Source organism: Amblyomma mixtum, chromosome 8 (assembly GCF_055824585.1).
Source record: "Amblyomma mixtum isolate Tamu chromosome 8, ASM5582458v1, whole genome shotgun sequence".
In the NCBI taxonomy this organism is placed as follows: domain Eukaryota; kingdom Metazoa; phylum Arthropoda; class Arachnida; order Ixodida; family Ixodidae; genus Amblyomma; species Amblyomma mixtum.
The window spans coordinates 146,715,911-146,741,524 of NC_143019.1; the positions used below are offsets into that span (position 1 = coordinate 146,715,911).

General features: G+C 48.5%; 2 protein-coding genes across 8 annotated transcripts in view; one reads left to right on the plus strand and one right to left on the minus strand.

Moving 5' to 3' along the window:
• Positions 1-10,849, minus strand: part of LOC149334717 (isoaspartyl peptidase/L-asparaginase) — a 32,431-nt gene extending 21,582 nt beyond the window's left edge. Inside the window, exons 1-2 of one of the 6 annotated variants that reach the window (XM_089555316.1) lie at positions 6,010-6,046; positions 4,087-4,196 (exon numbers count right to left, since the gene is read on the minus strand). In XM_089555316.1, coding sequence (XP_089411442.1) covers positions 4,087-4,093 — 7 coding nt within the window. In that variant the 5' untranslated portion in view covers positions 4,094-4,196; positions 6,010-6,046. Of the gene's footprint in view, positions 1-4,086; positions 4,197-5,431; positions 5,561-6,009; positions 6,179-10,821 lie in introns of those variants that run through there. The other 5 variants (XM_089555317.1, XM_089555313.1, XM_089555312.1 and 2 more) reach the window with 5 other exon arrangements.
• An 8,861-nt stretch (positions 10,850-19,710) lies between these two features.
• On the plus strand, positions 19,711-23,214 carry LOC149334718 (uncharacterized). Of its 2 annotated transcripts, XR_016284792.1 has the most exons (4): positions 19,711-20,529; positions 21,247-21,329; positions 21,811-21,941; positions 22,367-23,214. XR_016284792.1 is itself a non-coding variant. In XM_089555319.1 (3 exons), the coding sequence occupies exons 1-3, from the start codon at positions 20,337-20,339 to the stop codon at positions 22,400-22,402; spliced, it is 360 nt and encodes a 119-aa protein (XP_089411445.1). In that variant the 5' UTR covers positions 19,713-20,336; the 3' UTR covers positions 22,403-23,212. The 2 variants fall into 2 exon arrangements, 1 of the variants encoding a protein (XP_089411445.1); XM_089555319.1 differs by lacking the exon at positions 21,247-21,329 and having other exon boundaries at positions 19,713-20,529; positions 22,367-23,212.
• Positions 23,215-25,614: the final 2,400 nt, after the last annotated feature.

Sequence of the window (25,614 nt, forward strand, 5' to 3'; positions counted from 1 at the left end):
GACATTTACTGAAAAACCACGTGAAATATATAGGGGACGAAACAAAACAAAAACAACAAACAAAAATCAGAACCAGATCGAAGATTACACAGCGGATGTCCGACAGTTATCGAGGAAGGCTATCTCATTTCTCTGCAACGCCCCGGATGGTTTTGCGGAGTCCTTGCAGCCTGTAAGCACAGGAATGCCTTGCTACACTGTCTCCACCACTTTTCCCTGCAGTGCTTGTGAGTGAGAGGGAGAAACGTCTCAGTGCACACACCCTGCATGACTAGAACCCATCCGGGACGCATCCTGTGGCCATTTCAGTCGGGGTGAGTACGTCTGAAAATGGCAGCACTTGCTGAGAGAACACGGCTACAAGGGACTTTGCTCCGCGTCTTCCCCTCTGGCTGGCTACCCTTCTTAGCTTGGCTGGCTACCTTAACTAACAAGAGAGGGCGCCACGGATGGCGTGATTGCAGCACGCGGGGAAGGCGGCTCTCCTCGGCTCAGGATTTTGCCCCTCTCTGCCAGCAGGCCTCGGAACTTGCTCCCGCCAGCTCGTCCCATCCGGCCTCCCTGGCATGGTAACAGTGCTGGTGAGTCAGACGTCCTCCCTTCCTCGGCTGGCTGGCAACAGCACAATGTGCAACCGCTGTTCCTTTCTTGCGCAGGCATGCCACCTTCCTTGTGCACACTGCGTTCGCTCTGACGATCGCTCCTTGCTACTGCTTCCATGCCCGCAAAGTGTCCTTTTTTCTTGCAGACAATGCTCTCTACTGCCTTGGCAGACTTTTGCTAACGTGGTGACGTGGAAGTGAACCCAGGTCCAAACAAGTCTGCCCGTTCCAAAACGTGAGCGTCTGGTTCCTCAGTTGACGAACCCCACAGCCCTGAAAGACCAAGTGTCCAACCCATGTTTTCTGACTTACTTAAAAATCAAAAAGAAATCGCACAAGATATAGAAGACATCAAGCAACAGTTTCATGCCAATTTGAAGCACTTGAATTGCGTGTGTCTGCCCTAGAACTACCTCGTGACCATGAGCCTATTTCAGCATGTGAAGACCTGCGTTCCGAAATCTCTTCCACGGCGGGTTTTGTATCAGACTTGCTCAAAAAGACTGATGATTTAGAAATTTCAATAAGGTGGATTGGTGAGTTAGTTGGTTCATGATCATATATTTCAGCACCAAAGAGTGAACAAGGACGTTGAAAAAACATACAGACAAGGACGATGCTCCACTAACAACCGAATAATTTATTTGAAAAACCGCATGTTTTTCCTGAAGAACAGGCCTTCCTTCGAAATATATGCTATCAACTTCTGCCTACATTGCTGCGCAGGTACTCGACCTCTTTTTTCAATAGGCAAACTGATGGCTTGCTGATGCATTGCTCGCCCGAATCACGGATGGCCCAGGCTTCCAGGATCTCTCGTGTCAGCTGGTCTCTGTTCTTTTTCAGCACGTGATGAAGGTCAGCGGGGTTTGTTTGCTACTTGCATGACTCGCAATCCCTGCAGTGGATCGCAAGGTTTGTGCCGGACTTCCCTGCTATCGCACTCTGTCATTAACACACCTCCCGGTTTGTCCGATGTAATGCTTTCCGCAGAAAAGGGGATGTGGTACACGACGCCTTGAATGCACTCAGAAAACTTCGTTCTGTGCCCCATTTTACATGCGGATTTGTTTTCTTGTTCATTCATTCACGCACACATGCTTTTCACTTTGTTAGGCGCCGAGGGAATGATCTTGATGTTGTATCTCTTTCCAATCTTTTTGAGATTGTGCGTCAGCCCATGGATATATGGAACCCTGGAATAACTCGTTCTTTCCTTGGTTTCTTCGGGAGCGCTATTCTTTTCCTTGCCATGCTTCTTCAGCAGCACGATGTTTTCTGCTATGTTGCATAGTCCGGGTGTCCCGCTTCTGGCAGCCTAGTGATCTGCTGCTGGAAGCTCTGGCTCATCTGATGGGGGCAGGACTGGTTCAGGGCAGACAGCAACGCCACCCTCGCAATTCCTCCTTTGACCGTCTTGGAGTGGTTTGGGTTGAATGGGAGGCACTGCTTCTCAGCTCAAGGCTGGTACGACCAACACAGGTGCCCTGGCGAGAATTCAGTGCGTAGGTCTAGGAAGGATAGGACGCCATGCTCAGGAAGCTCCGATATGAATCTAAGCCCAGGACAACACTTGTTAAAGGTGGTCAATGCATTGTCTTTCAGGATCTCCGTGTCACCTTCCTTCTGTTCGCATAGCACCAAGTAATCGTCAACATATCGGACGACCCTAACTATGCTTCTGTCCTTGGTAGCTTCGTGGACAAGCTGTATGCTGAGAGGAGTGGAGTTTGCATTGACTCCAGAGTCGCTCCAGCACTTGGTGATCTATACCTCGTGGCCTGTGACCAAAGAATTCACCCCATATGTCCGATATGTTGACGATTACTTAGTGCTATGCGAACAGAAGGAAGGTGACACGGAGATCCTGAAAGACAATGCATTGACCATCTTTGACCCCCCACTCCTGCTATAGCTCCGAATGGAGCTGCAGTATGTAAACAGAGATAAATCAAATAAATAAAAATAGATACTATGTTGCTAGCTGGGTTAACACATTTCGGCAGGCTAGTTGGTTAACCATCTTGAATAATTACCACGAACGAAGACGAGCACAAAAGACACAAAAACGGTCAGCACTGTGTTGTTCGTTTTCTTCTCTTTTGTGCTCGTCTTTGTTCGCGCTGTTTATTCAAGATGCTAGCTGGGGTTATTGTTGCTGCAGCCTTGCTTGTGTCAGCCAGTGTTGTCGTTCTTTTGTTCCCACAGAGCAAGGCCCGCCATGGTTGGCGTGCACTCAGTAGCGTATAAGCGGCCAACAGTGGTTTTGAATTGTGTCAGCCGTGATTAACCGAGCAAGGATGTATCCATCTGCCCTATGAGAACCCCCCAAGTCCATCTTGGGGAGGGGGAAACAGCCCCCCTTGGTCAGCCACTTGGTGGAGAGGAGAGAACAGACAACTGCAGTGCAACTCTGGAGGAGAGCATCCTCTACACATCCCTGGAGCTGCCTGCACAGGTGGGGTGGGCTCCCAGATACAGCATCCAAGCACAACATATTCATCAAGAGTGGGGGGGGCCACAATGCATTAGGAAAAGAAGCGGCATCGAATGCATCAGAGATATCAGCTGCTGATATACTTCCCCAAGTGCGGTGCACAGATTTCGAATCCCATCATCGTCATCAGTGAACAAGAGATGATGGCCGAACAAAAGACCTCAAATTAATGCCTCTTCTGTGCAGGCAACATGAAATGGTTGTGGATGAGCATCCACACTCACATTCTTGTTCTGTCCCATTTTATGTGTTCCCCTCATTCTGTGCAGCCTACACTGCCGTATCTCTTTGTGGTACCTTTTTTCGTGCTTTTCAAACTCAGCGTCAAAACTGCTGTTGTCAATCAGGTTTTGAGGCCCAGTTGTTACCCACTCCAGGATTGTGAATACACCTGAAAGAAGCAAGTTCAACTGAATTAAACCTGCTTCTTCATTCTGCGAACAAGGTGCCTGCCATCTCAGCACACGTCTCATCACATGAGAGGCAACAATCTCATGACATGTATTAAACAAACTCAAGTTCCATCTTGTGGTGAAACACTGCCATTATTAGTGTAATACACACCACAGCTCAGCCAATGGTTTGCAGTGCTCTTTCAGGAGTGTCCCTTCATGCTTTGTCCCCAGTGCACCCCCGTAAGGAGAGCAAGCGAGCACATTTGCCCCTGCACGCTGCTGTGCACATCTCGGATGAAGCGGCCACCGCCGTCGATAAGGCCACAACAGCTGTGCGGGTGGAAACAGGTGCTGCTCATTACTAAAAATGTCACACTGCTGTCTGGGGGGCCGAAATTTACATTACTCAATGGTACATAACTTCTGCCAACGTGCAATCGCCCCTGCTTTCGCTATCAAAACAGGCTGACTGAAAAATTCTCAGTGACAACAGTGCCTAACCAAGCTGCTGAGGAATGTAGACAGCAAGCTTTCTGAAGTGCCGCAAGGGTGCTTAGAATTGGGTCCGTTGCAAAGTACTGCAGCCACTCACCTTCCATGGGTGGATGCCACAGCAGGCACAAAAACACTGTGCTTTTTGAGCAGGCAGTGGCAGCTGCACTATCAGGCAAGGGTGATAAGGGCAGCTCCAGGAGCCACAATCTGCACAGATAAGCGGAGGCCGGTAAAACAATTGTGTCCATGCTATCACCAAGTCACTTGAAAAGCAAATGGAGAAAAGAAGTGGGCCCAATTCAAGGTATGCTCTCTTTCTGCTTTAGGCAACCAGGTTCGTAACTGGATTTGCTCCAAAAATTCAAGGAGAAAAGGAAGCCACTTGATCGCACATGTGATGTAAACTTTCAGAAAATGCTGCTGGTGGCCTTCACTGCGTGGCATATTTATCCTGCTCCCCTTCTGCAACACGACACTCGTGCAAACCATGACCAGCTTCAATTCCTGTTTCCCACACTGCTGCCAGGACAGGCCTCTCACTCTGCCCCAAGGGCTTCCATATGACAGACTGTGGCAAAACCACGCGTAGCAAAAAAAAGGAAAAACACAAACTGAAAAAGGAAAAACACAGACTAAAGAAGGTGAATGAATAAGACACACAGCAAATGAAAACAGAAGTGCAAGATATTAAGGGGCAGCACACAGCAAGCAATATCAGGATGCATAGCAAGGCAGCAAAACTTGTTGGTAGGTAGGCACAATGCTATTCTCTGCTCAAGTGAGGAACTCCAGAGTGCTACCAGTTGTAAGCGGATGTTGTGCTTGCAGTGGTTGAGGCTGGTGAGCAAAGCAGGCATTGGGGGGGCTACCTCAGGGCAGTGGGGTCCCCACACTGCCATGGGTGCCAGGCATACAGTAGATCTTCTCATAAATGCTGCGCTCCTTAGTTGTACACGGACAAAGAAACTGGACAAATGCGGAGGTTATTGTCCGTGTACAACTAAGCAGCGCAGCATTTATGAGAAGATGTTCCAACTAGCCCAGTCCCAAGCACTTCTTAACAATACAGTAGATGCCAGGAGATTTGCTCGGAGTGAGTGCTGGAATGGGGGTGGCCATCCTTGTCTAATGAGCCCCTCATAGCTTGACCACACAAACACAACCAGGGCAAGCAAAGGGCCCACCTCAGCTTTGCACGTTTCAAGCTTTCCCCGCCATCTTTTTCCACCCGATCAGAGACGCAGCCTTTCTCCTATCGACTGCAGCACTACACTGGCACAAGTTGCACGTTTTGACCATGTAAGGAGATAGCGCCACCCAGTGTCGGTTGTGGGGCCAAAGACGAAGAGGCACGGGCAGCGCATGCAGAGGAGTACAGCGGAGTGGGTGGCAGAGAGAACGTGCGGGAGAGAAGAGAAGAGCCCAGATGGAGAGACACTGACCTCCTCCTCCTCGCTCGACGCTCGTGTAAGAGACAAGTGTGCCTTTCCTTTTTGACTCTTTTCTGTACTTTTTGCAATTCCCGTTTGTTTTTCCTCTTGTTGTTTTCTTCTCCTTCCTCTTTTCATCCCAATACTGAAATTAGAGTTTCCTTTTCTCCAAATGCCGCCTCATTTATTTCTTATACCTTTAGTGTATGCATCTTAATGCATAAATTTAACCTGCAATCTTTCACACTCTCACAGTCCACCAGATCAGAAGCCAATGACTTAGGCCAGGAGTGTTACAATCTGCCAGGCCACATCAACATTTGCCCAGCGCTTTCTTCAGAGCATAATGACAAAGACGTAAGGCATTGTTATTCCCAGTAAGGCATTATTTACGCACTCAGAGTGGCAAGCGAAGCTCTTGCTCAGTTTATTTTATCTTTATGCCTCCCCATCCCCTAATTCTTTGTGCAAGCTCACTACAATACCCGACCTACTGCACGAAAGTAAGCCTTTTTTCCCACATTAGAGGTTTTCGTCCTCTGCAGGTCCTTTCGTACACCAGTTCTGCGCAGACATGTCCTAGAGCTCACATTTTTCTGCCCCTTCCGATGGCGGAGGGATGAAAGCTCTGTCCCAGCCTTTCGGCACACTTCAAGTCCAGCATTGTTTTCCCACATAGAGATCTGCTGCCTTACCTCGAGAGAGGCAGTGGCAGGCCAGCAAGGCAGCCTATGTTGTTGCGACTCTCCCTTGTTAGTGTGGCCTGTAATGGGATTCAAATGAAGTGGCCATCAGGGACCGATTTTGTCCTTTGTGAATCAGTCACGTTTTGAACGGAAAAAAATAAACGTTTTTAGGAAAATATGCCCTCTGAGAAGGCTGCTTAGCAACTACAAATCAGCCCGACGTCGCATCATGGCATCAATCTATGTGCAGTAAACACCGTCCAGAAAGAAACTCAACAGTTTGCACCACTTGGTTGCAGAACAAGCCACTAAGGGAAGCAGTTGAGAAAATACAGGGCATGACCATTTACTTTCAGATGTGCACGTATCCCTGGCTGTCAGTCTGGATGAGAAATTCTTCACATAGGGTGCAATAACAAGACAAACGAATCACTGAGAATGTTTTGAAATCGGATGTTCAGTACCCAAAGATAGTTATATCTGGCAGGTCATCCTCAGCACCGCCTGCATACCCAAGAAACTTCAGTCCTTATGCTCAAACAGCAAATGCAGCATAATTCTAATGAAATTACGACAACGAAAGAATAGCCTCAGTCCAGTGACTGGGGATGACAGCAGCACGTCACAACTCTTCAATTGCCGTGTAGCACGAGTGCCACGGCTACGCCCTGCCCGTTTCCGGTTCAGTCGCCATGCACAGAAACCATGCTAACGTGAGCTTGGGGAGGGTAGTGGGCTCGACGGGGCTCTTTCCCTGACGCAGTACATGCTATACGCACGGGGTGGCGCCACCGGCCACTTCACTGTAGCGCTTAGCTGGTTGAGCAGCTTTCTCACGGCAGTCTGGCTTGGAAAAACTCCTCCTTGGAAAAACTTACTGCTCACATCTTTCAGACCTGCATGCAGCAGGTAGACAGACGTCGAGTATATTGATAAATAATGCTGCTTCCGGTAGCACATGATGAACTGACAGGTTACAGTGTTCAAACCGCAAACGTGTTTCTGACTGCTCTCCAGCGTACCTGCCACAACGCAGCCCAGAAACTTGAATACACACCTGTATGAAAATGACCGCAGCGCCCATAGCCCCGTTTTCTGAGGATTATGATCCATGGCTTCAAGTATACGAAGCCTGCAAGGACATGCATACTTTCTTGGTATTTCTTTGGCTAAAGCCATCAGCACCATTTCGTTGCGCATTTCTTTTGGCGCATGAATTTGCTGCTGACATCATTTCTGGAATTCAGCTACCTAAAATTGTTGTGTTCAACATAGCTTAAAAGCTTGCAGCAGCACATCCTCCACTAATTGCACTTGTTCAATGTAGATCAAGTATCTCAAATAACTGTAAAATGAACTATAGCTATTCGCACACATGGAGTTTTTGCATGCACATGAAAACTGACCTATAGGAATGAGGTGAGGCCGCACTCTGGAGTTCTGAACGGAAGAAAAGCACCATTTATTGGACATTTATGCTTCATGAACAGCGGCTCAATTTTATGTGTGTATAGCTTTTTCCCGCTTCCCTTATCCGTCAGCAATTCTTCCTTTCACAAAAAAAATGCAACCGTGTTGTTAGATAAAAGCCGATAACGTTAACCGAGAGACGCAGGCATGCTGTGGGCACCCGATTTCTTGAGAGAGCCTTTCGTTTACAACTCGGAGTACATCCATGATGCTGTCTGAATGCAGGTCATTGCAGGAAAAACACTCCGTGAATATATTTTCTAGTTGTTCACGAAGCTGTACAGCTGACCTGACGGGTACAGCAGTCTCCCATTATCGCGAATGTAAGCCGAGCATCCTGTTCCGCGTCCTGTTCCGACACGGCAATAAGGTCACACGTGAGATAATGGCGGAGTTTTATATTCACCAGAAAGGCAGTTTATGTATCAGCAGCCCTTCCATTGCCTTATCCGAGAGGGAATTGAGGTATCTGAACTCCCACGTGACTTCCAGAAAACGTCTGTGTGCTTGATAAGTGTTTCTACATATACCCCTTCTGTTCTTCAATAAAAACTAGTTGATAGTCGGCGCTTGTTTGCGCTACTCTTTCGTCTTTCCCGTTCTTGTTGCGCTGTGAACAAAATCACGAATACTTACCAACTCGCCCAAATTTCTGCCTTGCTGAAGCCGAGCAAGTTGAAAGCCTTCTCCATACGTTGCCATGGTTAGTAGGCGTGTACAGACTTCGCAATTCATTTTCACTACACATTTTCTAGAAAGTTACCCAGCAATGTAAAATATCAGCCTACAATCACTTCTAGCTATGTGCTGGCTGCGGTCAGCAGATGTCGGTGCCGTAACTAGTTGACCTACAGTATTTACACTCGAGTAAAACTTTCGTTTGGGCGAGTTGGTTCATCTTTGAACGGGTACGTGCTTGCACGAAGAAGACGGGACAACAAAGAAGCACACACGACATATACAGGGCGCAACTTTCAACTGGTTTATTTTGGTAGAAGGCAAAAGCATTTATACCGGCGCTGGGAAATCACAAGATTAACAGCAAATATACGCACTGTTCATGTCAGCACCCGCTGCCAAGAGTGCCACCAGATAGCAAAACCTGTAAAATTTATATCCTTCAATACAATAATCAAATACAAGAAAAGACCATGACACATACAAAAGGAAAGATGAAGCATGAGGTGAATGATGAACATAGCATAAAAACAACTCTTAGCAAAAGCAGTGTCAGAGTAAATAAAAACAATAAAGCGGTCAATGCGTAAAAATTTGCTCATCGTAGCAAAAGCAGTGTCAAAAGGTAAGAAACAACTAGAAGCCGAACGGCCTCTAAAGCCTGTTTCACATGCAAGCGAATATGGTAGCGAATCCTGCCGCCGCGACGGAAAAACCTGTTTTGAGTCGTCGCTGTGACGAGCGGCGAGGTTTCAACAAGTTGGAAATTTTCGCAGCGACGCGCCGCTCAATCGCTCAGTCGCTTGCATGTGAACCGACCTTAACGTGGTAAAACCGGTGGAGAAAGGCTGATTTAATGAAACACCAGTTGAAGGCTAGGCCAACAAAACCACCAAGAAAACTAAGGTAAGCCAATCAAGAAAAGGATTTCACACCTGTCCATCTAAGAATGTTATCTCTTTGTAAAGCAGTACGACAGAAGCAGTGCTAATGCATTTGTCACCAGTGTTAGTAATATAAAAGGCTTCTATTATTTCTCTCCTAAATTTAGTCTTTGTATGTGCCAGGATTAAGGTACTAATGAACAAAGGCTTGCATTTATGAGTCATGACATGCTCTGGCAGGCGGCGCCTTTCACTGTTTTGTACTGTCCTTTCATGTTCCCGCAGTCTGTCGTTGAGCATGAAAGGACCATGAAGGGAACATGAAAGGACAGTACAAAAAAGGGAAAGATGCCGCCTGCCAGAGCATGTCGCGACTCATAAATGCAAGCCTTTGTTCAGCAGTACCTTAATCCTGGCAGAGAAATAACAGAAGCCTTTCATATTACTAACACTGGTGACAAATGCATTAGCACTGCTTCTGTCGTACTGCTTTACAAAGAGATAAAATTCTTAGATGGACACGTGTGAAATCTTTTTCTTGATTGCCTTACCTTAGTTTTCTTGGCCTAGCCTTCGACTGGTGTTTCATTAAATCAGCCTTTCTCCACTGGTTTTACCACGTAACAGGCCGTTCGGCTTCTAGTTGTTTCTTACCTTTTGACACTGCTTTTGCTACGATGAGCAAATTTTTACGCATTGACCGCTTTATTGTTTTTATTTACTCTGACACTGCTTTTGCTAAGAGTTGTTTTTATGCTATGTTCATCATTCACCTCATGCTTCATCTTTCCTTTTGTATGTATCATGGTCTTTTCTTGTATTTGATTACTGTATTGAAGGATATCAATTTTACACTTTTGCTATCTGGTGGCACTCTTGGCGGGGGATGCTGACATGAACAGTGCGTATATTTGCTGTTAATCTTGTGATTGCTCAGCGCCGGTATAAATTCTTTTGCCTTCTACGAAAATAAACCAGTTGGAAGTTGCGCTCTGTATATGTCGTGTGTGTTTCTTTGCTGTCCCGTCTTCTTCGCGCAAGCACGTACCCGTTCAAAGTATTTACACTCGTAGCTGCATTTGTGCTTTCTTGATGTGACAGCGTGTCAGCACAAGTCTCTATATCTAGCAGTGAGGCTAGCTCGCCCTGGTCACAGTTCCCCTGGCTTGCTGTCTTGACAAGACCACAGAACGAAAGACAACTAATGATTATCAAAATGTGTTGTAGTGGGGTGGTCACTACTTCCTGATGACTGCCGGATAATACCAAATAGGTTTTCAGGGTCGTCCTGACTGGTTTTTGACGTCATCAAGTAATTGTATCCAACTTTCTGTGCAAGATAGGCTAGGAGTTCTAGTGTGCTGGCTATGGCAACGCGCAAGACGCGAAGGCAAGCAACAGCGGCGGCAGTGGCTCAAACGCACGCCAACGCACGCTCCTACAGTGAAGGCGGCGGTGGTGCCACCTCGCGGAAGTAGAATCGGCGTCGTCGCAATGCTTGGCGCCGGCCAAGGAGTGAGCCCACTACCCCTCCTCACTTTAACCACGTGTGCGACCGGGGACCCAACCATGGACCCAACATGCCGCCGCGAAGGGTACACGGCAGGGCATGGAGGAAGGAAAGAACTCCATGACGGCAGGGTGTCTGAAAGCGGAGGCGACATCTCCATTGAAGGGTACGCACCACCGGAACAGGTCAGGGCCGCAGTTCCACTTCCAGCTTCTGCTGCGCCGTGGCTAGCCGAGAGGCGAGCCAGTCTCGGCGCCGCTTCAGGTACTGGATACGCAGGCTTTTCAACTTGTAACCCGCGCCGACGCCCAGCAGGAAGGAAAGGAACAGCATCAACGACAGCTGCCTGCCGCTCACCGACATGCCGCTTCTTCGCACAAACCAGTCCGCGGAACGAAACCAAGAAGCGCGAATAAACCAATTTCGTGGCTTCCCATCTCATGGATGGATGGATAAAAATCAAATAAGCGTCCCCTTTGAAGCAATAATGATGATGATGATGATGTAGCCTTTCTTTTTGCAAGGGCGCCTAACAAGGATGCCCTGGCTGGATACACACACACACATAAAAACAATGACACTATCAAACACGAAGCGGCAAATACATACACAAATACTGACGTAACAGTATCATTGAAAACAGTTCCAGTGTCTCACCAGCGTCCAGTCAATCGGCGCTTTCTGAATGGATGGATGATAATGGCTTACCCTTTGTATTGGGAGGCAGTTTGCCACGTCACCTAGCCTATTCTTCCCCCATTGTTAATTTATTTTTCTTTTCCCTTTCTTTCCATTTCATTCTTACAATGTCGAGTTTGATTATCTTTTTCCTTTCACCCTTTCCTTGATTTTCTCCATCAATCTTCCAACCTCCTCTTCGTCAATGTGACGCCTTCACCATCCACTAGCCCCAACTCGCCCGTCCTCGCCCTCGCACGCAGGCTGCGGGCGCGGTCCTACTCTCGACACCAGTCGCCATCTGTCGGCGCGCGCGGCCCGAGGGACTGCGGGTCGCGCCGGCGCTGCGCGTAGGACGCTGTGTGTGAGCGTGTCTTCTTTCTTCGTCCCGTGTAAGCGCGCTGTTTTAAGGTGTGATCATGTACCAACTGGCCCGGCAACTATCCTTAATGTAGGACGCATGTTTACGCGTTCGCTTCTGCCGTTGTTGTGCTCCATCAGCCAAGGGCGTCCGCAGAATTTTTTGCAGGGGGGGGCCCCATTGGTTGTTGGCGCCGGTGGGGGGGGGGGGGGGGTATGTTCGTAGCAAAAAGGCACTATTTGCGGAGTAAATTTATTTATTTATATACAAATAAAATAAATAAGTAAAATACACGCATGAAAGAAAAATTACAAACAGCAAATTAAAGCGAGGCTAGGAGAGATACATTGGAGTTTATCAACGAAGAAACAATTAAAATTAATAAAAATGCAAAAAGATACTATCACTTCGTGGAGAAGAGTGCTCAGTCTTGCTGCATACGGGTTCTCGACACACCCGGATTGATGACCAGCACACAGCACAATATGTTCACAAACACGCAACGACAGTCACTCAGTCAGTCTTCCTTGAACAGAAACTGTAGACGCCTCGGATTTTTCTGGGCGAATTGCGTGATGACACTGGTGATAAATTCATTTCTGTGCTTCATTACACGCTCTCGGTGCACACTCATCATACAAAGGCCGTCCAGTCTGTCGTTTGTCATCGTTGAGCGTAGCCACGTTTTCACTCTCCTCATTGTACTGAAGGAGCGTTCGACCGTACAGGTAGTAACTGGCAAAGCCAGAGCCACCTCAATGGCTTTTGCAACACCAGGGAAGAATGTCTTGGCCTGATGTAGAACCTGGAAAGCGCTTTCCAGGTTTAACATGTCTAACCAACTCGCCCAAACGCAGCCATTACTGATGTAGAAGCTCGCAGTAAGTTATTTCTGATGGGTCCCCAGTTTTGTTGCACCACATCTCGTACCAAGAGATGGCCTCTTCCTTGAAGTTGTCGATGCCGTAAAAGCACTGGAGTTCTTCGGCGAGAACAGCGAACTCAACACGGTTCAAGTGCTTCATTTTTGATGGATGCAGCTGGAGAAGTTTGAAGCTCCTCTCATTGCTTTCAGAAAAGCGCCGAGCTAAAGAAGCAGTGAGGGAGTCCAAGTACGGCACATATATTGCCACACGGTAGTATTCCTCTGGCGACTGAATCCCGTAGTTGTCTCGGTGGGCCTGACGAGAGACTTGTCTTGGTACAGATATCACCACATTTAAGTGATTGGCTGCCTCCCTTGCTGCATTCATGATGTTAGAGAACTCCTCTACAGCGTTTGTCCGGTGGCCGCGAAAAATACGTTGTAGCTCAGTGATGTGGCCATGCACAGAATGGAAGTCCATGGATACACCTTGCAGAATGTTCGTAGCTGGTTCGAGCCGAGCGCTGTACTTCGCTACAATATGCAAGCAGACGATGAAAGATGAGCTTGTTGTTGCGCAGTAGAGGATGTGAGCTCGTTGTCTAGTTGCAGCGTTCGAGCATGATTCCGTGGACGCGAGCTGCTCGAGTGCTTCGACTATGGCCACGTAATGCTGAGAGAAGATCCTAATAGACTTGTACTTTGCAGACCATCTTGTCTCACACAGCATCGGAATGTTGGGCACCAATTTTCTCCGGAGCACGCTCTCGCGGAAGAAGTTTATGGTTTGTTTGATTATCCCAATTGTGTTTCGAATTTCAGAGACGTCGTTCAAATCGTTGATGACGAGATTTAGTTTGTGACTTGCACAGTGGAAAAATAGTGCCTTCGGGAACTGTTTTTGTATAATTTTGTTCACTCCAGCTGCGCTCTCCCGTGGATCGGAGGAGACAGCGAGCGGCGGCGGCGCCAACTCATCGCCCGCTTGCCCCTGAGCAGTCCGACAAAGCGGGGATGGACACGGCTGATTTGTCCCTCCCTCCTGAAGAATTCATCGGTGGCCGGGGTGTGCACTGTCTGCCTCCGTGTCGCTATCTCTCTAGAGATCAAAGAAACAGGCACACATCTCAAGACGGCTCGAAACACATGCTCGCCGGTGCCGCTGTATGTCTGCAACGACGCGTCCCCGGACGCGGCACTTTGCAGATGTGACCCAAAGCGTGGAAGCAGGGCCGCTTTTACTCTTTTGGCTGAGCGCACCGCCGCCCCTGACGTGCGGCCATCACTAACGGTTCGAGTGAGTGATTTTCCAGGGGGGTGCAGCCGCCCCCCCTTGCCCCCCCCTCCGGACGCCCATGCCATCAGCTAAAGTATGAGGGTGTGTGCTGTGCGTCACTACTCACATTTTCCCTCTTCCAGACAGTACTGCGATTATCTTGTGCGCAGTTACTCGTTAACGTGACATCCGAGGGTAGTCGACCAGGTAGTGTACGGACTGGAAACCGGCACTTCTAAGCAGATTTCTGCGCTGTCGTGTCGTTTGTTGTCGCCTTTTACGTGCGATATCATCTATGATAATTTTATGCATCAGAATGTAGATCTATTGATTTGACTCAGTGGAGTAACTGGATAGGCGAGCTGCAGACTGAAGGTTGTCCCGACGAAGCGCGTGTTTTCGATCACCATGTTCGGCATCCTTGCGCTGAGCTTGCTCTTGTTCCCATTAAACACATTTCATGCACATGTAGGATTGTAAGCATGACCGCTACCGATTTCAGCTGCTTTTTCCGCACGCATGTCAGAGGGATCTGGTGGGTAAAGGACATCGCACAGTACACGGGCCTCTAGAATTTCGCCTCCATCGAAATTCGGCCGCCGCGGCCGGGATTGAACCCACGTCTTTTGGGCCAGAGCCGAGAGCCGTAACCACTGAGCCACCGCAGCGGTGCGGTATCTACCTTATTCATAGGAAAATACTATGCGCGATTTCATTACATTTTTCACACTTAGCCAAACGGCTACTCAACGCTCTCACACGCGGCGAGAGCTCCGGAATAAAATAACGCGACTTTTAACAGTACGTTTTGCTGGGCTAGTTGGTGTGACATTGTGTTCAGGAAAGAAAAAACAGCGCTAAATTGTACACAAACCACACAGAAAGACGGACAGGACGGGCGCTGACTCCAACTAAGTTTATTGAAAGCCACATGTAGCATATATTGTAGGGTCTGCTCGCGGGCAGGTCAAATCTCGCGCCGCTCACCGCGGGTAGCCTCGGACCCCTTCTTCCCGAGTGGTGGGGTGGGGGGAGCGAGGCTAGGAGAAAGCCTTTATAAGGCGAGACCGGGAAGGCTCGTCTCTCGCTCTTGGACCAGCCCTGCCAAAGGACCACCTGACCCAGCTGCCACGACGACGACCGGCCCCCCTGATGTGAGAATAAACCCTTTGTACAAAGTCCTGCCTCGAGTGACTGCCTGTGCGTCCCCGCGCAGAGGAATCGCCCACAAATAATGGCGCCCAGCGTGCGGCTTTAAATTAACACCTTGTGGACGATTTCTCTGCCGATTTTGGGACGTGCAGCCAGACTCGTGGCGGGCACTCTTTGTTCGGGGCCACGCCGGACCGATAGGGTTAAGGAGCGGGTCAGGCGGAATGTTCGCGGGGTAGCGACTTGTGTAGTGTTGTAAATTTGTTAGGGGTTTTGTGTTATTTATGTAGTTTTCGGGCGTTTTGTGTTGTGTATTTCCGCGTGTTTGTAGATAGATTGTTGTGTATGTGAATGTTCTTGTTGCCATGAGCAGTTAGCCGGTGCGACCGGACAGTTAGCGCGAACTATGCCTCCCAGAAAGGATGTTTCAGCCACGGCTTTGGATGGCGGGGCAGCCGGTAGTGAGACGGCCGACGCGGCGGCCGTAATGGGGCAGGTGACTGAGATGTTTGCCGCATTAGCCCGTCAGCTCGGTTCGGTGGCTGGCGCCAACCAGGCCGCAGCATCGGTAGCATCGGCGACAGCATCGCGCCCGCGGATAAATATGGAGGTCCCCTCCTTTTCCGGGTACACGGACGCGAAATCAGTCCACGAGTTTCTACAACAACTCGAGGACTACCAGACGGCTCTGGGCGCCCCAGATGACGTAATGCTAGGGCAGGTCCTGCCTGTAGCACTCGTCGAGAGCGCGGCGCGATGGAGGCGCTGCCAGCCGACTTTCCAGTCGATGGCGGACTTCAAAGACCGTTTCCGCGCCGAGTTCTTGCCGCCTGATTATGAGCGCCGGATGCTGGAGGAGCTCGCGTTGCGCACCCAACACCCAGAGGAAAGCCTCCTCGAGTACGTACGCGCAATGCAAGAGCTGTACAAGAGGGCAGATCCGACGGCAACCGACCGAGATCAGGTTGCGCGTGTGATCAGGCAGTCCCATCCACGCTTCAAGCCGTATCTGCGGGGCCGCAGTTTTACAAACCTCGAGGCCCTAGCGCAGGAGGCCAAGACCGTGCAGGCGGATTTACTAGCCGAACTGCGCTACCAGCCGCCCCCCAGGCCGGCCGAATCGCTGGAACCGGGATGCGCATGGGATGGAGGCCGAGAATGCGCGATGAGGGCTCGGCGCGCCGAGGTAATGGCCGTGGAAAGGCAGGCGGAACCCCCTGTTGTCCCTCGCGCGCTGGACCCGTACGCATTCGAGCAGCGGCGTCGTGCCGGCCTCACAGGCCACGCGCCGAGCGAGCGTCAGGAATGCGCGGAGAAAGGGGAGAGTCGTCCCCAACCGCTTCGTGGAACGAGGGGTCCTCCGTCCACGCGGCGGGTGAACGACCGGCTTTGCTGGAATTGCAACCAGCCCGGCCACATGGCACGCGAATGCCAAGCTAGGCGTATGCAGGGAAACGCCAGGCGCTGGCGGTGATGTCTGGTGGCACCGACCTTTCACCGTCAGCGGGAGAATTTCATGGTTGTCAAGGCGCTAGTCAGGAAAAGAACTCCCGCGCCGGCGACGGGGAGGCCTTTGTCCCGCTCGACTGTAGAGCTCAGGGAGTCGTTCCGCGCTCAAGCCCTTTTATGCTAGTGCAGTTAGCGGGTCGATGCTACTCTGCACTCGTAGACACGGGCTCAACGCTGTCACTGGTCGGTGACGAGGTGTACGAGGCCTGCCGGATAGGTAACATCCGTGTCAGACCGGCCGAAACCCCGTTAAGCTTAGCAGCTGGGGCGGCAAAGGCAAAGGGAGCAGTGCGTCTTACGATGCGCTTTGACGGCAGAAAGCGGAGACATCGCTTCGTCTATCTGCCTGGCTTGTCGATACCAGTAATTCTGGGAAGGGATTTTCTCTCGAGCGAAGGCATTGTGCTCTACATGGGGGAGAATGGCTATCGTTACAGCCAGCTCGCCCCCCTCATTCCCTTCGAAAGCGCACCCTTTCCCGGCTGTCCGGCACAAAAGGTGGGTGTCCACACCTGTGCGACAGAAAGGCAGGGGAGCTCCCTCGAGATGCTGAGAGACGGTGGCCCGTTAGAAGCGATTATTGCGTCTTTCTCAGGACCCAGTAGTCAGCGCCGAAGGCTCGCGGAAACTTTACTCCCGTTTTCGGATTGCTTCACGGAGAAACCGGGCAGAACCGACCTGCTTCAGCACGAGATTCAGACGGGTGATACGCGCCCTTTCAGTTGTAACCCGAGGCCGTTAAGTGCGCATAAGAGGCAGCTTCTCGACTGTGCCCTTGACGAGATGATTGACACCGGTGCGGTGAGACCCTCACAAAGTCCCTGGGCGTCACCAGTGGTTCTAGCGCCGAAGAAAGATGGATCGGTCAGGCTGTGTGTTGATTATCGTAAGCTCAACTCACTGACGCCTACGGTTGCGTACCCTTTTCAGTCGATCGAGGCTGTGATGTACGCGTTAGGGAACGCGAGGTTCTTCACAGTCCTAGATGCAAGCAGAGGGTACCTGCAGATTGAGGTGGCCGAAGGTGACATTGAGAAAACCGCATTCACCTGCCACCGCGGGCTCTTCGAATTTACTCGACTCCCGTTTGGTTTGTCTAACGCCCCGAGCACGTTCATGCGACTGATGGACATCGTGCTGGGCGATGCAAGGTTCAACTACGCCATGGCGTACCTCGACGACGTTGTGATATTCTCACAGTCGTTCGAGGAGCACCTCATTCACCTGAATTCCGTTCTCGATAGAATGAGACGTGCCGGTCTAACCATCAATCCAAAGAAAGTGCAGTTGGCATCGAAGAGAGTTAACCTCTTGGGCTTTGTCGTGGATGATGGCACACTGAGACCGAATGATGACAAACTGCAGGCAATTCTGAACTACCCCTGCCCCATGGATGTGAAAAGCTTGCAGAGGTTTTTGGGGATGGTTGCGTTCTACAGGCAATTCATCCCGCGCTGTTCGGAGCTTGCAAGGCCGCTGAACCTGCTGTTGCGTAAAGGCTCGAAGTGGGTCTGGGGCAAGGAACAGAGTGACACATTTGTTGCCTTGGCTCGCGCGATAGCGAATACCGCTAGTCTGCGCCTCCCCGACCTGAACAAGCAGTTTGTCTTGCAGACAGACGCTAGTGACTACGGTGTTGGAGCTGTTTTGTTGCAGGAACACGAGGGCAAACTGCGCCCTGTCGCGTTCGCTAGTCGCACGCTCACATCGGCGGAGCGGAATTACTCCGTGACCGAAAAAGAATTCCTGGCGATCATGTTCGCATTGTCGAAGTTCGACATGTACCTAGACGGAGCGGTCTTCACCGTGCAGACAGATCATCAGGCATTGTCTTGGTTAAAGAGGCTCAAGAACCCCGCAGGCAGACTCGAGAGATGGGCGCTGACGTTGCAACGTTACGCGTACGCCATCGAGTACCGCCGGGGCAGCTTGAACAAGGTGGCCGATGCTTTATCGCGCGCACCGTGGAATGCTGGCGGAAGCGCTTCAGAGGCGCAGCCCAGCTTTGTAAAAAGCGGCGTCATCGCTGTTGGAGAGGAGGAGAGGGCGGACGGGAGTGTCGCGCCCGGTTTGGAGAGAGAGGAGACGGACAGAGGTCCCGCACGGTGCTGTGACGGAAGGGAAACACAGCAGCTCGTGGCGGCGACCGCTCGCCTGCCTAGGAGCGAGGCAGGAAGAAATCTGTCTTGGGGAGTAGCGGTCAGTAGAGAAGAGCTGATCGAGGCCCAGAAAGCAGACGGTCTTTGCCAGCGGGTGCTGAAGGAGCTTGCGAGCAGCGCAGCTTGCACCGGGAACGCTGAGGGCAAGTACGACGCGTATCTGCTGGGCGATGATGGCTTGCTGCTCCGCTATATTCCCCAACTTGACGAGGAAGAGGCGATAGCATCCCCTTTCCGAGTCGTGGTCCCGAGAAGGTTGCGGAAACGGTTCCTGCAGTACTTCCATGACTCAGCGCTGGCAGGCCATGGCAGCGGCAGTAAGACTTACGACAAGTTATGCCGTGTCGCGACCTGGCCAGGCATGAGAAAGGATGTGCTGGGATACGCCCGCACCTGCCCGGTATGCCAGGTAGCCAAGCCTCGGGCGGGCAAGCCCGCTGGCATGATGAAGGCGGTAGTTAGCAACTACCCGTGGTAAGTGGTCGCGTGCGACTTCGGCAGCGGCAACGGCGGACAGCGCTCGCAAATCAACCCTCTGTTATTGCTTGGTGCAGGACCGTCTTTGGGAAAATCTACCAGCAACCAGCCACTTCGAGTACTGTGACTGCTGCGTCCTTTCTACGGACACTTTGGCCTGGGTGCATCGCATTTTGCGTCGCATCAAGGGACGCAGCTAGCGTCACCAAGCTGTGATTCCAGGCATCCTTACTCGGACAAGTGACGCCCACCATCGCGCACTTCGGCAGCGGCAACGGCGGACAGCGCACGCAAATCAACCCTCTGTTATTGCTTGGTGCAGGACCGTCTTTAGGAAAATCTACCAGCAACCAGCCACTTCGAGTACTGTGACTGCTGCGTCCTTTCTACGGACACTTTGGCCTGGGTGCATCGCATTTTGCGTCGCATCAAGGGACGCAGCTAGCGTCACCAAGCTGTGATTCCAGGCATCCTTACTCGGACAAGTGACGCCCACCATCGCGCACTTCGGCAGCGGCAACGGCGGACAGCGCACGCAAATCAACCCTCTGTTATTGCTTGGTGCAGGTTGGTTCTCTATTTACTATTACCGAGATATTCCACAATCATTGAACAGCCGTTTACCTGCCGAAGTTTTGAATGTTTTGAAAGCTTTGAAAGTGTTGAGTGCTTTAAACTTCGTCTGTGCTGTTTTCACGTATTACAGTGCCTTGAGTGTTTTGTTAAGTAATTTTTGTGGTTTTAGTTGTTTTTTCGCGCGATCTGCAACGTATATCCCAGCAAACCATGAATATGCAGAGGATGTCCACTAATGGTCCTAACGTCCAATGTCTATGTATGATATCCTCTGCATATTGAGAGGACTATCGGATTCAGATATCAGTTAGTGGATATTCAGATGACATTCATACATGTTTTTCTTTCAGCACAGTGGAAGATTTGGAAATGTGCAAACAGCTTACCAGGAAACACATTAAAATTATTTTGCCTTTAGATTTTAATTTTTCTTGCTTTCGCAATCTGAAGTTTTCAGGAATGAATTATTTAAGCAGTCAGCAATTACATGCTTTGATTTTATTTTATGCAAGCAAATGCATGTGCAGTACGATTATTTGAAGAAACTTCTCAAGTTAGACTGAAAGCCACAAACGCCGCGAATTTCAAACCAGAACCGTAACTAGAACTCTATTGACATTAGGCAGCCCAACGGCCATGGGCATCATCATTAGCCGCGGCGGCCGCGAAGCGATGTTTTCTTGGTTCCTTTCAGCGTTCCTTTGCACATTTTATTTTTTCGCGTGTTCACATTTTCTTCGTTGTGGCGGCAAGCTTGTGCGCGGCGTACACCGTCCTGTGCCAGCATTGTGCAGTGTACTGGGGGACTACGTGAAGGACGGCAATAATGGTGAGTTTTTGCACACTTTTCTTTCAAACAAGTGTTAGTGTTCGTTTGTGCCATTGTGCAGTTTTCGTGCTGGCGATTTCACCAGCCGGTTTATCGGTTCGTGGAGTGCATAGATAGCTTAAAAATGCGTGGCGTTTAGTTAACTGGATTTGTCCCCGAAGTGGAGACATGGTACAGTAGTGGCGCGGGAATGCCTGCGGCGGCCGCCTGGCATGCTATGACCCTCACTACAAAGGTAGACAGTTTCCAGTCTCCGGCGGCTCCAGAAGACAGTTTTGGCAGATCTTGTGTTGGTGTAAAATTTGCTAACAGGTCCCCTTTCGTTGCTGCTCTTCTCTTCAAAACTAAATGGGCTTTGTTTTAAGTCAAGCTCTTCTGTTTAAATTTGCCTTTTGCGGTCTGACATTGCTTTTTCATCTTTGTGCTTTTAAAAAACCTTTGTGGGTTCTTTCTTACTTGTAATTTTCTCCTATTTCAGTTGTTGCTCACTTCATGATATTTGGTTCTTGACTATTTTTGTCTTTCAGCTTGTGGTTTCTTTAACTTTTGCTGAAAATTTCTTGTTATTGCAGTGTGTCAATGCAAGTAGTGCTGTGAAAATTCTTGCTACTGTTCGTGTGCCCCATTACGGGGTTACATTATATAAAATGAGAGTTGCAAATTGTAAACCTGTAATGCAACTGGGTGTGACCATTCTTCTCTCCTGTTCATTTTCAGGTATTTTGGAGAGCATGTTCAGAAGAGGCTGTCTGTATGTTGTCACTCACTAGCTGCATTTGCTCCATCAAGACAAAGAGCTGGTATGAAACTGTTTTTCGTGCTTCATTCTTACCCAGCCAACCATGAATAACCCTGAGCAAGGCGAGTTCTTTTGTTGACAATGAAATAGACGGTGAGCTTACTGGGTAGCACTTGTGTAAGCTCACCGTCTATTTCATTGTCAAAAAAAGAACTCGCCTTGCTCAGGGTATCAACGTAATCGTGCACTTATCTTCTTGGTCCTGTTAGTCTCGGCAGCTATACTGTGTAATCTCACACATGCAGTTTACTGCCGTGTCATAAAAGCGTTCAAGAACTGTTTGAAGCACTTGCGGTTTTACGAAATAAACAGTTGGAAGTAGCGCTCGTCCCTGTCTGTTCCCTCTGCGTCCTTGTTGTTTTAGCGCTTCTGAAAATGTCAAAACTGCACCAACTAGCCCGATCCGCTACCCTTCTGAATAGTGTTGATGAAACAAGAGGAAACAGATGAGCTGCAATATTTCGACTGTCAATTCATTACAGATGCCGTGAAGTCCAACAAGCTGTTCACAACTACAGTGTGCGAAATTGAAGCTAACATTAAAAAGTGGCTTCAGCACGCTTCATGCCGTTTGAAGCTTAAGGAGGAGAGGCGTGTCAAGAAGCAGGAGGAGGTAAGCTGCATATTTCAAGGTCAAGTTTTATGTACACTGTAAAAACTAACAGGACACACATTTGCATTTGATCTCGTATTGCCAAAGCTTATATCCCTGTGCATTGTGCTGCCCACTTTGTTTGGAAGATGGCCACTTTAAGCGCAGTGTGTGCACACGTGTAGCATGCACCAGCTATCAGTTTTCACAAGTTGCCATGTTTGGATATGAATATCTTGACCTATACCGACAGTCATTATTTCAACTGCAAGGTGCTTGCCTGCATTGCTGCTGCTGAGTTACTTTTTCGAAGCCGTGATTACATTGATGAACATGGTTTCCTTCATAGGCACCCATTTTAACATTTTCTATATTTGTGACATTCGTGTTAATTGTGACATCACTACTGTTTGACACTATATGTATATGCATTGCTGTATTTACAGGCCTCCAGTGCACAGGCCCCGCTGGATGACGCCTAACCACCATTTCAAGAATTTCAGACAGAAAAACGCCGTAGAACATGTGATGAGAAAGAGCACGGCGACACAACGGACTGACTAGCAACTCGATTTTATTCCGCCAGAAGCGAAACATATACAGCTGGGAAAGGTATGAAAAACAGCAAAACACTAGGCATTTTAGACAACCTAGATAAAGAAAGTGCAGTTATTGTAGGTGCTTTGCGCAGGTCGAAATGAGAAATAGCATATTTCTTTTTCTCGCGGTTTTGTGGATGGCTTGCTGACGCAGCTCTGGCCTCTCGGGTGAATGGTAGCGCCTCAAAGATTTTCGTTGCTTTCTTTGTTTTGTATTTCTTAATGAGACTTGTGTGGTCCAGGAAAGGTACGCAGTTTTTTTAAGGGGCAGTTCTTGCAGTGTATGATTATATTGCTGCCTGTTTTATGCAACATGGCATGCTCGCTTAGTGTGGTGTTCAGACAGTGGCTTGTTTGCCTCACATACATTCACCACAAGATACTGCCATATCATACACCACACCTCACTGACAGTCAGTTCTTGATGGTGCTTAATGGCTCGTCATTGTTGACACACCCGCGCGCCAAGTTAAGTGCTATGCGCTGACATGTCAACAATGACGAACAATTATGCCCCCTATGTGACACAAACGATCAAGAACGTTATACTGACTGTTAGTGTGGTGTGGTGAAGGATACGCCACTATCGTGTGGTGAAATGTACGTCAGGCAAATGGGCCGCTGAACACCACACTAAGCGAGCACGCTGTGTTGCATAAAATAGGCAGCAATATAATCATACTCTGCAAGAACTGTCCCTCAGACAACTGTGTACCTTTCCTAGATTGCACGAGCGTCATTCAAGAGATACTAAGCAAAAAAAACAATGGAAATATTTAAAGCGCTATCAATCACCAGAACCCATGGCCGTGTCAGCAAGCCATCTGTAAAACTGCTTGAAAAAGAATTACGCTATTTTTTGTCCCGACCTGTGCAAAGCACCTAAAATAATTGCACTTTCTCTATCTGGGTTGTATAAAATGTTTTGTGTTTTGTTGTTTTCCATACCTTTCCCAGCTGTATATGTTTCGCTTCTGGCGGAATAAAATCGAGTTGCTAGTCAGCGCGTTGTGTTGTCATGTTATCTGTTGTCCAGTCTTCTGCGCCGTTTTCCCTTAAATATGATGTACCATGTTGCCAAAGCCTCCACCCAGGTAGCACTGAAACATTGCGATAATGTTACATTTTTGTTACGCTCAAATGTTATTTCAGTGTCCTTTTTTTCTAATGTTTTTGTAATGTTACATATGAACGTTCGAATAACCTTCCCCAAACATTCATGAAACATGTAAACAACATAAATGCAACATTCTCGAAAATGGTGAAGCAGCCCCGCACAAGCATGCAGGCCTGCCAGTGGTGACGGCACACAACTTACAACACTTTGCAAGAACCAACAACAAGAGCGACACACTACAGCACACCAACTCGTATTCACTCACCTCCAAACGGATATCATGCCGCCGAGCTTATATACTCGCTACTGCGGGATGCCCCATGAGTGACAGTGGGGAATGGGTAATAACTAAAGTTTTGTGACAAAATAATGGGGCTCTTCATGTAATCTATGGCGAGTACTATCTAAAAGATATGGTTACAAGGTACTGTTAGTTGAAAAACATCTTTACTCTAAGAACAGTGAGAAAATGTCTGGAAATCCGTGCTCGAAATATATTTGCAATGTTGTTTTATAGTTGCGACTCTAACATTATAATAAAATTTAGAAGATTACATTAAAACAACGTTTGTTTAGAATGTGAAAGTAACGTTTCCTATGTAACTTATACGTTATATGTTAATTTTTAATGTTAATGTAAAGTTATTATGCAACATGTAACATTACTCCAACTTACATAACATTTTTATAACACTATTCTAATGTTCGGTGCTACCTGGGCACATTAACACCTTTTCAAACTTGTAAATTTGTAAATAAATTTGAGTACACACAGAAACAATGTTGGTTTTTTTGGCGGCTACAAAGTATTGCGGCCATATAAAACTGATATAGTATTCTATATATATGTTTAGGGGAGATCCCCGAAAATTAGGTATGTTTGCAATAAGGTAGCAGTTTCTCCTTAATGTCCACCCAAGTGCAGCATCGAGGCTACATTCCAGTTGACAGCAGCATCATAGGTGAAAAAAAAGTTGCCATGAAAGCTGTATAGCTGTCCTTTGTAGTTCATATGGTTGCACTTAGGTGGACATTAATGAGTAATTACTGCCTTATTATAAGGTTATGTAGTGCTATAATGTAGCTCCCTGTGCCAAAAAAATGTTGCCTAAAAGTCTACAGAATGTCATTGAATATTGCATCAATATTGCATGTGGACATGCTGCGGGTTTTCTATAGATGTCCACTCGGGACAAAGTTGACATTGTATGGATCTTATGTCAACATAATATTAACTTTTATAGACATCATGTGGACATCAAATATCTTATGTCAGATATTTAATAAATGTCCAGTGGATGTTAAGTGGTTGGCTGACTAAGGAGGCGGCAAAACAAAGGGAGGATATGAAGGCTGAATTTGCCAGGTTGAAAGAAGAACTTAAGCAAGAATTTAAGTTGCAACGGGAGACACTGGAGCGAGACATGCGCAATGAAATCGGGGAATTAAAAGTGGAGCAACAAAACATTACCAAAAGCCTTGAATTTGCCTTCAGCACTGTCGAAGACTTGAAGTCCCAACTAAAAAATGAAGCAGTTGCAAACAAAAAGCTAGCAAGTGAGAATGAGGCCCTTCATGCTAAGTGCATTAGCCTAGAAAAGAAGAACCGTGATCTTGAAATCCGCTTGGTGACCTCAGAACAGTATTCTAGGCACTGCAATCTTGAAGTACGTGGTGTTGTCAAGCACGATGATGAAAACGTTATCAACATCATCTCCCAAATTGGCTCACTTGTAAACGAAAGCATATCTGAAGCTGACCTGGACGCTTGCCACCGTGTGCCTACGCGAGATGCCGATAAAAGCAATATCATTGTTCAATTCAAGTCACGTGCGAAACGCGATAGAGCACTGATGAAGGCAAGAAAGCTGAGGCTTAAAAACACTGACCTTGGATTTGACGAGACCACACCCATATACATTAACGAACACCTTTGCCCCTCGCTGAAACTGCTTCTGGGAAAGGCCGTCAGCAAAAA